The 13,751-nt window shown below is 30.7% G+C and overlaps 2 protein-coding genes across 4 annotated transcripts in view; both read right to left on the bottom strand.

Annotated features, from left to right (window-relative positions):
* Positions 1-10,084, bottom strand: part of LOC126775962 (serine/threonine-protein phosphatase 2A 56 kDa regulatory subunit gamma isoform-like) — a 56,801-nt gene extending 46,717 nt beyond the window's left edge. The window contains exons 1-2 of one of the 3 annotated variants that reach the window (XM_050498195.1): positions 10,016-10,084; positions 9,700-9,753 (exon numbers count right to left, since the gene is read on the bottom strand). In XM_050498195.1, the coding sequence (XP_050354152.1) occupies positions 9,700-9,753; positions 10,016-10,036 (75 nt within the window). In that variant the 5' untranslated portion in view covers positions 10,037-10,084. The other 2 variants (XM_050498194.1, XM_050498192.1) reach the window with 2 other exon arrangements.
* Positions 10,085-10,571: 487 nt separating this feature from the next.
* LOC126776184 (dynein regulatory complex protein 9-like) lies at positions 10,572-12,150 on the bottom strand. Its single transcript, XM_050498485.1, has 7 exons — positions 12,063-12,150; positions 11,821-11,989; positions 11,606-11,752; positions 11,424-11,529; positions 11,078-11,272; positions 10,882-11,013; positions 10,572-10,763 (listed from the first exon to the last, which is right to left on the bottom strand). The coding sequence occupies exons 1-7, from the start codon at positions 12,148-12,150 to the stop codon at positions 10,572-10,574; spliced, it is 1,029 nt and encodes a 342-aa protein (XP_050354442.1).
* Positions 12,151-13,751: the final 1,601 nt, after the last annotated feature.

Raw genomic sequence — 13,751 nt, 5'->3', positions numbered from 1 at the left:
GAGTTTCTCGCTGGTTCTTTTCAGTAAAATCTACATTCCAGACAACTATTAATTAAAAATAAATAAACCTATTGATACGTTTATTGGTTTTTAATAGTCATATTACAAAGTATCTACTTAAAATATTTTCAAAGTTAAGCTACATAGCGCAAGCCCAGTATATTTAGGCAAATATTAATTATAGTCAAGATATTTTTTATAATATTACATATATTATATGTAATATTATATATATAATATATGTAATATATATAATATATAAGAACAAAATATTCTACATATATGTGCATGTGTTATTTTAACACAAAAGATAATACCTTTAACATTAAAATGCATTATCTTCTGATTACAATCTAGCCTCTGATACGAAGTATGCCCGAGTCTATTTTGAACGTAACTAATCTAAATAAACTGCAAGACAAACATTAACATGTGATAGTTTAAAATAGTTTAAAATAGTTTAGATCACACGAAGTTAAACATTACTCGTTGGAAACGTTTACAAAACAAAATTTTCCCAGTAGATTCATGGCGTCTGCTGTTTACTTGGTGAGGTAAAATAATTAATTTTCAAATACTTCACACCAATCGCAATAGTGTGTGTGTGTGTGTGTGTGTGTGTGTGTGCGCGCGCGCGTGCGTGCGCGTGTGTGCACTGCATACATACTTTGACAGAGTAATAAACTTTTCTTATGAAAAGAAAATAAAATACTATTTTGTTATCAGATCTTTCGCTCATATCTTAATCTGTACTCACATCTCTTATTATCATAAAGATACTACACAAAAATTACATATTAATTAAAAGAGTGCCCACATGATAACAATCTTTTGAATACATAAATATGTACGTAAAACACGTACCTAACATTATTTTATGATGACGTGCTATCGTTATAAATTCACAGAAAAAAAAAAACAAAGTACAAAACACACCAAAAAGCTTAAACACAAAACTTGACTAACATTTATCGTCCGGAATTAAAAATGAAAGGCGTATTAAATGATGTGCGTTTTACTCGAATGATAGCTCAGGTCGTTATGATTTGAATTTTTCTTGCAGGACCAATCGTTGTCCTCTCCGTCATTACACAACAAACACAACAATATATTGTAAGACATTTTTTTACTGACATTCCTTTCAGCAATAGTTGTACAAAATTACATTGACCTTTATCGTATCTTTCGTCTTATTGTGTTCAAAGTTCTGGAAACAAATAGAACATCTACTCGTGTTTTCGAGTTTCATTGATCCAATCCAATTGATTGGCATATTGGAAAGGCGCTATAAATAGAAGAGCAAATTCGCCGGTTTATTCGTCCAAGGGTTGTTTGGGGTTGGACGTGTGTAAATGTCGAACAGCACGATATCGAGTTACAGCCAATAGCCAATTAACACGCGGTGTTCTTAATTTGAAGTTCGTTAGTGGAATTGGGCAAGCAGCAGTTTCTATAATAGTATTTATAGTACATTTGACAATCTTTGGTATATAATAAGAAAAAGAATAACATTTCACCAAGATAAAAACTATATATAGTATATAGCACAGGACTATGCTGTACAGTTCTAATTACATGACTGAGATTAAGTAATATAAAAAAATACTTTCATTTTATATAATGTCTTTTTGAATAAAGTATATTGTGATTGATTTGTTTTTTTTTTTCTTGCACTTGAATTTAAAAGGATATCAACGAGATGATTGTACAATCAACTAATTTTGTTTTAGAATACGCGCAAACAGAATCATTAATATTTTTTATTCAAACTAAAATATACATTATGAAAAAAAGTCTGGTATCAGACAGCAATTTAAAATGATTGACATTTAAATGTAGTTCATTATCTGCTACCTTATTTATAGCTTTATATATATATTAAAACTTGTTTCGCATAATTCAATGTTTTAAACTTTGTTCTCAATACAAATTAAACGAGACTTGATACATGTTCTTATTACTTTATTCATCGATTTCAAATCTAGATTTCTAATAAAACAAAATATATGGTCCTATTTAATATCGCTTAAAAGTAATTTGAAAATAGTTTCAACATCAAGGAATGTCGATAGCCCATTCTTAATAACGTAATTATAAATACATGTAGCAGTAGTATATATTATTCGTAATAGCGATATCAGGTACCATTGAAATACAAGTTAATAAATAATTATTAGTATATTATTAAAATTTTTATACGTGAAATAACGGCATTTAAAACGTATACTCAGCTTATAGAACAATTTGAACTTAGAATTTATGTTTCCTTAATCTGCTTAATAAACTCTTAAAATGACTTACTAACATAATACGCACAGTCTAAGCCGCTGGGTCTAACAGGATGAAATTTTCCGTAGGTGAGCACCAAGAAAGATTTTTTTTTTCAAAAATCATCTTCTAAAGAGGTTAAATAGGGGTAAGAGTTTCGTCAGAGCGTCACGGTAGCGTGCGAAAGCGATCCCGTGGCGCTCCTCGTTAAGACGGAAAGGGTACCGCTGGTTTTTTAGTGGGTATTCCGATGTTCGGGGCGCACTCGGCGCCTTGGACACCGGCGAGCCCCACATACCCCCCCCCCCCCACAGTTCCCGTGGGGGAAATGCGTAACGCATTTTTCCAGCGTCAAAAAAGGGGGTAAGAGTTTGTATACAAATTCATCGTCTTTTATGTAAAAAATATATGGAAATCGGTATTTAGCCTTGTGGCTGACTAATGAATTAATGACAGTTGGTAAAGCATATTTGAAAATTCATCACTTAAGATAATTAATCTTATAATGAAAGTTTGTACGGAATAATATAACACTCAAGCTGAGTTCGGTTAGCTTGTTGTTCTGTTTCTACAATTTCCAATTTTGAAATCATAAAACAAACATCAAAAACATCGTGATGAAACCTGCATGTGTCTAATTTCACTGAAATTCTGCCACATGTGTATTCCACCAACCCGCATTGGAGCAGCGTGGTGGAATGAGCTCCAAACCTTCTCCTCAAAAAGAGGAGAGGAGGCCTTTAGCCAAGTAATGAGACATTCACAGGCTGTTAGGGTAAACAAACAAAACATATTTTTACATATATATAATTATATAGTCGAAGAATAAAAGATATTTTAATGAAATAAACCCATCCAGGAAAACAAATGCAACGTTATAAACCGCAATGAAATCTATCTGTTAGCGGTTTTAGTCATAAATATACAAAATAGATAGATATATAGTAGCAGTTCTAATTGCGTCGTTACTTTATCTTCATGAAATTATATTCTATTTTAAAACAATCGCAATACATTACGTTCAAATTATATCTTTATTTATTATATTTGTCACCAGATGTAAACCATCACACTTAGACTTGTATAAAGTAAGTGGCAAGTAAGAGCGGTTACTCTTTACACTGTCATTGCTCCACCGACCGAAAGAGAACCCGAGATGTATCCCTTGCGTCTTTAATTACACTGGTGACTGGCTCAATCAGCCTTCCAACCATAACACAAAAATGCAGTGTTGATGTATCGTGGTAGAACACACTTATTACTCATCCAGAATAGATTGTAACCCCGACCAACGGTTTAAAATATAGTATAATAACTATAAGTAATTAATTAATTGACTAAATCGATTACTAAATACGCTTTTTATAACTAACTATTGCGTTGCTATTTATATTAAAACAACTCTCTACTTACTTTGACATAATATGATATATCCCATTCAAACGAAGTCATAGTAATTTTCTTGTGTTCTATAAAACTGTATTATTATTTCTCAACTTCTTTAAACGGTATATAAAACGAAGGTTTTTTTTTTGCACATATACTCGTTTTTTGTTCGCTTACTATATACAAACTTCATTGTTAAAGAATATATTCTGTACGAAATCACTTCATCACACACCCGTTACATTACAGACTTATGGTGTTATACAATTTTGATGGCTGTATTCTTTAAATGTTAAAATTACTAGTCAATATCGCATATCACTTTCGGACATTTCACGACCGTTTTATGCGGTGAGTTTCGCGTTTGTTCTTACAGAATAACCCAATAGGTTTTAATCACTGAAAATCGAAGACAAATGACAAATAAACTTTTTACATCATTCACCGTACATAATTACCGATGTAAAATTTAATTTAATGAAATTGACAAAATAATTTCCAACGTCCGTTTTACTTTATCCTACGGGACATTGGTATATAATATGTGCCCTGCTTGCAGAGCTAAAAGCCATTAACGAAAGAAAAATGACGTTTATGCCATCCATATATTAAAAACTTAAACTACATATTCCGTTGAAACTATCACTAAGATTATAGACGTCGTATTGTTATAACTGTACTTGAGATAGGCGAACAATTATTTAGCAAGCGGTTTACACTCGCTGCGACATGATGACAACCACATTTCGGAGATACTTATAGAGCCGAGAGGCCCAGTGATAAAATAAAGGTATCATAACCGAAAATTTTAGTTTCAAATACAGACTTTCATGTGCTCAATTTATTTTTATAATTCATATAGTGGTCCGCGGTGAATGAAAACATCGTGAGGAAACCTGCATGTGTCGGTTGAAAATTTGCCACATGTGTATCTACCAATCCGCGTTGAAACGGCGAGGTGGAACAACCTTGAAGCCTTCTCCTCAAGCGAGAGCAGACCTTCCAGCAATGAAACATTTAAAAGCGTTACACCGACAACAAAATGACTGGTATGGATAAAACATGGTATGTACGAAACTAAACGGGCCTATGGGCTACCTGATATCGAGTTGATAAGAAATGTAAGCCATTCAAGATGACCCTTGTGTGTACAATTACATTAAATCAGTTATTCAGATAAAATAACTCATTATCGTTGATTAGTTCTGTTATAATTCTTTATTATAACGTTTTTATTGAAAACTTAACGCAATATGAAATGTTCATTTAAATTATATTGCGTCGCATTTTTTCTATTAATATAAAGTTCACGATATTAATTAATCTTTTTATATCGGTTCCCCTTCCGTACCGGTTGTATACTATAAATATTAATTTTATATATATATATGAACACTTGACACTTATTTCATAGCTATGGGTATATAACAGGTCATTCTAAGCTAAAAGAGATATGGGTCAAGCTTTAGTGAGCTTATCAAAAGCGAGCAACGCCAGGAATCGCTATTCAATGAGAAGTGAAATTCGAAGAAACGAGGTCCCTCATTCATCTTCATACATGAAGCTATGTTATCACCTTAATTCACTCTGTAAATAATGGCTTGAAGGAAGAAGTTATTATGTCGCTAAATAAATAAATTGTAGTTTTGATAAGGAAAAATATAACTGTTTTCAAGAGCAAAATTAACATCCGGCATTTATTTAATACGAATCTACCAACCCGCATTGGAGCAGCGTGGTGGAATAAGCTCCAAACCTTCTCATCAAAAAAAAAAAAGCCGAGATGGCCCAGTGGTAAGAACGCGTGAATCTTAACCGATGATCGTGGGTTCAAACCCGGGCAAGCACCACTGAATTTTCATGTGCTTAATTTGTGATTATAATTCATCTCGTGCTTTACGGTGAAGGAAAACATCGTGAGGAAACCTGCATGTGTCTAATTTCACTGAAATTCTGCCACATGTGAATTCTACCAACCCGCATTGGAGCAGCGTGGTGGAATAAGCTCCAAACCTTCTCATCAAAAAGAGGAGAGGAGGCCTTTAGCCCAGCAGTGGGACATTCACAGGCTGTTACGGTACGGTACGGTGTTACGGAATAAATTTACAATATAACATAATGAGACATAAAATTGTATTGTAAATCGACACCAGACCTAAACACTATATCCTATGATTGACAGCACATTAGCAAGTAATATTAAACTCTATGGGGCAGTGATTACCTAATACCATGAGACAGTAAATTCGTTAGTTACACTTCCCAGTATCCATAATATATATACGTATATAGATATATATATATATTGCACGTATATATATATACATATATATACGTGCAATAAAAAAAACTGCGTAACATAACCTAATATACTTTTCCATTTCATTGCTTTATTAATAAAAGAAATGCTTTTATGTAAGGCGATGTGCATATTGCATTATGCTGTCGAGTTTAAAAGGTATTCGGAGTAATACGCAGTGAAATTGTATTATAATTGTCGCTGCATTTACATCACTCGTGAGCATTGAAATAATTATTATAAAATGTATTACAAATTACTAAATTAGCTTTATTTACAATATTGCATTTTCTATGGTTTCGCAAATACAATATACGTATACATATTTACAGTGACCTCGATTTTTGGTACATTTAAATTTATTACAATTTTTAATTGATAATTTAAATTACAAATACCAGTGCCATATGATTTTTTACAATTAAAAAATTAAATACCGTCCAACACCAATGCTCTGTGTATCTAAAATTTTCTATTTACGTAAAACATAACGCGAAGGAATTCCAGAACTCTGCCAAGTTACCAAAAAAAAAAGTCAACATTTGCAAATATTACACAAAAAGTGCACTTTTCACACGTAAACAAACTTGACACGAGACACGACTTGAGTAGAAACTTAAAATATAAAAATTCACGATTCGAATACTGCTAGTGTTTGGAACACACGCATACAAACTGTGTAAAGAATAGAGAGTGCTGCCAAATCGTTGCAATAAACAACACCTATCACAACATGTCAGTCATTCATACGATAATAGCCTGTATTACTTGCACATACGTCATATAATTCAAAGTTCGCGATCATTGCGATCTACTGAATTGTAAGCTTCGTTACTACAATATTGACATTTCAATGATAATGTAGCCTTTTATTTCAATGAAATAAGGTTCAAAATAACGAAAATAAAACGTAATTCAGGTAAACATGTGATACTGAAATCTGATATCATGTTTGATAAAAAAATACATTTAACAAAAAGAATAACATATTATTTTTATTTATGTTATATGTAAACAAAAACAAATATTTCTCTTTGAGTGTAAAGTGTAATTTTTAAGCCTCACTATTTGTGAGGCATATTTACTCTGATGCACTTTTGTATTTCAATATTGCTTTAACAATTATATTTTTCTTCTTTATATAAAACCATATTATACTTATTCAAGTAGGCTCTTATAAGGACTTCTGAATCATCATTTCAAAAATATTTTAATGTAAAGATACCACTGGTTCAAAATGTACATAGATTCAAACAAAAAAAAAATTGCCTATACATTTCACATCAACATCTACTGACAAACCAACAGATAAACAACCTGTGCCTTCAATATTATTTAAGGATTAAATTTTCAAGTCTCTGAAAGATACAAACAGCATAGAAAAAGTTATTAAGAAATAATATAGAGAAAACATAATTTATAACGATTATTTTATAGTCAGTATTTTCTAATCAAAACTAAGTAAAACCTACAATTTTTTTTTATTACCTTTTATATATACCTTACCCATGGGCCACGTTTGCTTATTCTTAAACCAGCTAATATGAGCATATATTAAAAATAAAATATTTAAAACATGATCATAACATTGATATTTCCAATAAATCTTTCATATAAGGACACTGCACCATAACAAGTTATGAGGCGGATATTTATAGATAAAATCTTGTCTACTCGTCACTTAATTACCTTTAGAAAAATGATATAATACTAATAGCCTGTAAATGTTTATTGCCTGTTTTAAGGCCTCTTCTCCTTTTTTTTTTTTGAGGAGAAGGTTTGGAGCTTCTTCCACCACATTGCTCCTATGTGAGTTAGTGGAATACAACATATGCAGGCTTTCTCACAATGTTTTCCCATACCGTCAAGTACGAGATGAATTATAAACACAATTTAAGAGCATGAAAATTCAGTGGTGCTTGTCTGGGTTTGAACTCACGATTATTGGTTAAGATTCACACTTTTAAACCACTGGGCCATCTCGGCTATAATGATATAATATTAAGATTCAATAATATAATATGAATCTTGACTGCCTTATTGGTCTAGTGGCTTGATGTAAGGCTGCAAACCCGGAAGTCCTGGGTTCAATTCCCAAGACGAGCCAATAAAAAAATATTGGGGTTTTATGTCAGAAAATTCTCAGTAGTGGCCCGGAGTATGGATGATGGAAGTGTGTACACTCCAAGCACGTAAAGCCATTGGTCCTGCGCCTAAACTCTTTCCGGTCATGTCAGTTTGTCGTCCCATCGGATTATGAGAGTTAGAGAATAGAGTGCACCTGTGTTTGCGCACACACTCATGCACTATAATATCTCCTGCGTAGTTGGCTGATCTCTCTTAAGATTGGCCGCCGTGACCAAAAAATCGGTCTAGAGGACATGATTATTGTTATGAATCTTGAATTTGAAGTTACACTATATTTAAAAACATTTCACTTATAGATACTTGTTGAAGTTTACATGAAATAGGATAAAATATGAATATATATTAATAAGATTAATCTGGCCCACTTAGCACTTGACACACATAAATCATTTTGCTCACTCATTCATACCACTATCTATTTCTGGTTTTTATGTGTAATATGCATGAAAAAACGACTTAGCTTTAGCTTGGATTTTGATTAAAGCTGTTGATGTCCTTTTTATTAATATCGGCTACTGCGGCCATCTCAAGAGAGACTAGCCAAGAGATCAACAGCCTTTTATTTTAGTCACTATACCAATGATGCAATCAATGATTGATTTAAACCATTACTTGTATGTATACACCATTCTGAAAGAATGAGTAAATAAAGAGATTTGTATAATCATTTACTTAGAAGGTACTGATAAGGATGAAAGTAAGGCCAGATTTAAAGTTGTTTATAAAAACTGTTAAAATTATGTAGTAAAATCGAAATAATCTTCAGTAGCATGACATAAATTTGGAGTTACTCTGCCATATCTTAGGAAACAGGTAAAAATGCTTGATTTGTACTTGTATTTCCAAGTACAATTTCATTTGACAGAGGGAGGGTAATAGAGTTCACCCGAGTTTGTACACATACATAATTTTAGTATACTGTATTTTTTACATATTGGCTGAATTACTTTGAGAATGGTTGTTGTTGTAATCAGTCACTTGGACATATTAAGATATTTTATTATGATGAATTATTGTAATAGAATTTTAGCTTAAATAAATAAATGGGATGATCATAAGTGAAGTTAATGCGACATTTCTCTTTATTATAATCAAAAATATTACTCAGCAGTTTATTGCTAAATTAGTTTAAAATTTTTTTAAGACTAAGATTTTCTTATTTAATTTCTTTCTTAATTACATATGCTAAAACATGCTTAAGATGTTATCCAATTCTTAAAGAAATTTAATTGTTTTCTACTGTTATGTCATTACAATTTGTAACATTACCTTAATAATGTTTGTTTTTAAAGTCATTTGAAATTATTATTATATGTTCAGATATTTTTAAAATAAACGTGATTTTAATTTCATTTTCATTTCATTCGAGAGAAACCATCAATAGATAAATGAACCCTAAAAATACCGTAGAATGCGGACTAACTGTCAAAACTATGTCAAAAATCAGGCGGTAATTTTAATACAATGTTTTTGAATAAGTCGTGTAGACGTAATTATATATACACCAAAGCCTTATAACTAAAAAATAAATAAACAATTTGTAATATTAATATACCAATAACAAGTTAGAAAGATTCTCATACAAATTTCAAACTTACCTCAGTGTCACTGTCGCCGTTTTTATTTTTATCACTTTTAGTCTTCATCGCCTCCTGTAAACAACAGTCTTCACTATAACTTTCACAACACCGATATTAAATAAGTTCACGAATAAACTACAGTATTAAACACTTAAATTATGCAGAACCGCATACCATAAACGAACTGACATGGCATGGCATAGCTTACAACTCGCGAGTGAAGCGTATTGTAAACGCCGACAACACTAAAGTACCGTTTTTTAGTTTTTAGGACGACGCCAATGTCGCTACGAATTGTTTTTTTTTATACAAAATTTGTTTTTTCTTAGCTCACCTTGTCTTTCTTCGGCATCATTTAATTAATAAATAAATCTCAAATCATAACTTGTAATAGGTAATCGCTTTAATATATTTACAAATCTTACAATACGTACCGATAACTAAATTACTGACAATACGGATGTCAAATGTCAATGTCAAGCTGTACTGTGATTGGTTAGGAAAGTCACGTGATCATTAAATTGACATTGTCGGCGAAAAATAGAGATGGTTTTAATATCGACAATCGATAAAATTGTAACTTTAAACGTTTAAAGTATACATAATTATGAAGGTGGTGAACTTGTAAAATATTAAGCCGGAAAGATCTATGGTAAATGACTGATCACAAAAAAAATATTAGTGTTATTTTTAAAAAAATCCTTTAATAAAGGATTGTAATTGATTGACAACTAGTACTCGTAATATTTAATCAAGTAGTAATTTACTTAAGTTCGAGTTTATTTTAAGTATACAAAATGATTTTTAAGTAAAAAAATATTTTATGCTATAGGATATGATATTAATAACATAATTTTATTACATTAAATTCAATAATATGTTACAACTATTTATTTCTTCTTCTTTTCACCGCCCTTCTTTTTAGCTTTATAAGGACCAAGTTGACGGCGAACTAATAGTCCTCGCCACCAAGCTTGAACGATTATTGCAGACTTAGTCATGTTTTCTCTGTATAGACGTGCTTTTTCACGTTCTCCTTTAAACTGTATCCACTCCTTTATCATGGTCTTATGTTTTTCAATCTAAAAAAATAATAAACACATATTAGCTCATCCTTATAGTTTAGAACTAGTTATATAATTAGACTCAAGCTAATGTCACAAAGCGTACAAAATGAAAACTTTTATAAAGTATATATACCATCTCCTCTAAATTAATTCTCTTATCTAACATGTTTTGGTAATCATTTTTCTTAAGCTGTATTTTCAGTTCTATATTTTCCATATCCTTGTCATATTTATTCATCCAATCGTCTATTTTCTCTAGAGTTTCCTATGATTAAAAAAATTAATAACAGGCTACGACATGTACGACATAGAATAAAGAAAAACATTACGTTAATAGAAATGGTAACTAAAAGTTCCACTTCAGAGTGAACTCTTTGTTCACTGTCGGCTCTACGCTTATAATATTCAATAACTGTTGTTGGTAAAGCTTCTTTGTCGTAAATTGTCTGATTATGTTGCTCAGTACGAGCTACTTGCCAACGTTCAACGTAACGATTACGAATTTCGGCATTAAGATTTGCATCCTATAAAAATATTTATATTTTAAATAGGAATAAATATGTTCAGTATTGTGAAGACCGCATACAGTATTTCGATATAAAATTTTATAATTGTTATATATTATTGTATCATTACACAAAAGCAAATATATATATTTGATAAATAAACACGAACTTCAACTTCACTCCTAAGAGTATCAATGGTAGCATCAGTATCATAAATAATTGATTTGATATGATTATGTTGCTGCCTTATTTGCTTGTTAAGTTCACGACGCAGGCTGTAAAATAATTTGAGAGTAATTTTTCGAGATATAGTTAATTATAAAAAAAAACAATCATAATTGATATCCTTACACTTTATTTTTTTCTTCTTCATTACATAATTCTACGCGGTAATTGTCTAGATTTACTATTGTATTAATACTATTTTCTAAAGCTTTATATGTTTTTGTTTGTATTAAGTCTATGTAAGTAGTCGTGATTGCAGTGATTATTAACTTCCTGTAAATATTATTCTTATTATATGTGATCACCATCATCTAACAATAGATTATAAGCAAGAGACTTACCTATCACTATCAAGTTTGTTTATTTTATATTCATTGCAGTTTATTTTTCTGTAATCAATACTTTCCAATTCGTCTTTTATTTCGGGTTGAGATATTCCATATTTTAATGCAACCAGAAGTCCCATATCTGACATAGTCTTGGTCACACGCAATTCATTGTTACATTGAACTATAACATAGGTGAATGTATTAATTCAGTAGATAACTGGATATTTAATAATAAAAATTATAAAATAAAATACCCAGTATGCGCATTTCAGTAATAGTATCTTCTAAAGTATTAGCGAATAATGCAGCTTGTAAATATGGTAAGCTAAAATTGAGAAACATTATTTAATGATAATTGTTTGGTTAAAGTTATATATGTATTTTTAAAACAATGAATAACCTTTTATGACGTTCATAATTCTTATTTTCCTGGTCAATATTAAACTGAAACAGAAATGTGATGATAATAATAATAATAATATCGATATAATTTATCAACATATGCTGCACACAACACTAAAACTATCACTCCTGACTCCATCCAAGTGAATACAAATTGCAAAATGTTGTTGTTTTTTTATATTATGTTTTTGCATATACATAATTTATGTGCATAACTATTATTAAAAACACCGAAATCACACGAATGCTACCGTTGTTTAGAAGGTAATGCTAAAAAATGTAATCTAAAGATATTATGAGTTTTTAGAAATAGATTTAGTTTAAATTTGAAGACAAGCAATCGTGTTTGTTTAAAAATTAGCCCGTTCTGACTTCGCACGGATTGAATAAGGATCTAATTAAAATGTTTATAATAAAGGGCATAGAAAGAACAATTTTGTTTTTTTTTTTATTTTATTTTTTAATAATATAGTTAAATGATAAAATATCTACTTCCAGTTCACTTGAATCATCTTCACATACATCACCGGTTACAGTATTATCTAATTCACATACGCTTAAAAGCGACATATTATTTAAACAAACTGGATAGGTACTTAATAAGTGATGTCATTAGTCAATCAGTCTTTTTTCTTTTATGAGTGGCCAGTGCACTGTCATTATTTTTTATTATATCGTTACATTAGTATTTCGTAAATACAATTTTTTTTCTCGTGTTTTTTTTACTTTTTATATATTTATTTCTGTATAATCTGACAAGAATATTTTGGTCAAAATCGGAACTAATTTCGACATCGTAGACAGAGAAAATAATAGACGCAATGACGATTTCCTTCTCACTTACACAAGAAAGAGAACGAAAATTACGTTACAAATGATTTAGACAGAGATAGAATTATCAAATCTTTTGTCCCTTAACGCGTAACCAGTTTTAGTGTTTCGCTACTTAAGTAGCGAAACAAACTTGACGGTTGGTGCGTTCATTGTGTTTTTTGTTCAATTTTCGCTTATTTTTATATTAGAAAACGATTCTAATTCAGTGAAAAGGCCGAGAAACAATCCTTATATAATATCGAATGTTATAAAATGGTGCATTTTCGTATTATTTCATGTTAAAGCGATATCAAGAAAAAAATTGCCGGCGTGTGTTTTCACGCGTAAGTACGGCTATTTTGTCCCTAAATGTAATTGTAAATGTAATTCTCAGTGATGTTTATTTATGCCATAGCATGACGGAACCTTATATTGTATTAAAATCCTAAAGATAATAGGATTTTTCACTTTTTATCATTCATAACCTATAATTATTTATCATGTAAGTGCTACCAGCGTCACCTAAAAAAATGTCCCGATTTTCGATAAAAAATATGGACTCGTCGATAATGTAAACAAATAAATAAGGAGTCCAATAACCTTAAGCGTTTTGTTATATGTTAATATGTTATTTTAATCTATTCGTTTTCCTATTTATAATTTCCTAACGACAATATTATTTAACATTCTTCATGAATTTATAATAATATTAGATACCGAGTCAAGAG

The sequence above is a fragment of the Nymphalis io genome, chromosome 19 (assembly GCF_905147045.1).
Source record: "Nymphalis io chromosome 19, ilAglIoxx1.1, whole genome shotgun sequence".
Lineage (NCBI taxonomy): Eukaryota > Metazoa > Arthropoda > Insecta > Lepidoptera > Nymphalidae > Nymphalis > Nymphalis io.
Note: the sequence above shows the minus strand (reverse complement) of the source record. Positions and strands in the feature narration are given on the sequence as shown.

What these genes read in the sequence shown, in the direction of transcription:
- LOC126776184 (XM_050498485.1), bottom strand. Translation starts at nt 12,150, where the DNA reads ATGTTTCTCAATTTTAGCTTACCATATTTACAAGCTGCATTATTCGCT. An exon ending in CTCTTAGGAGTGAAGTTGAA is followed by an intron (nt 11,273 to 11,423) that starts GTTCGTGTTTAT and finishes ATATTTTTATAG; the next exon opens with GATGCAAATCTTAATGCCGA. An exon ending in GAATTAATTTAGAGGAGATG is followed by an intron (nt 10,764 to 10,881) that starts GTATATATACTT and finishes TTATTTTTTTAG; the next exon opens with ATTGAAAAACATAAGACCAT.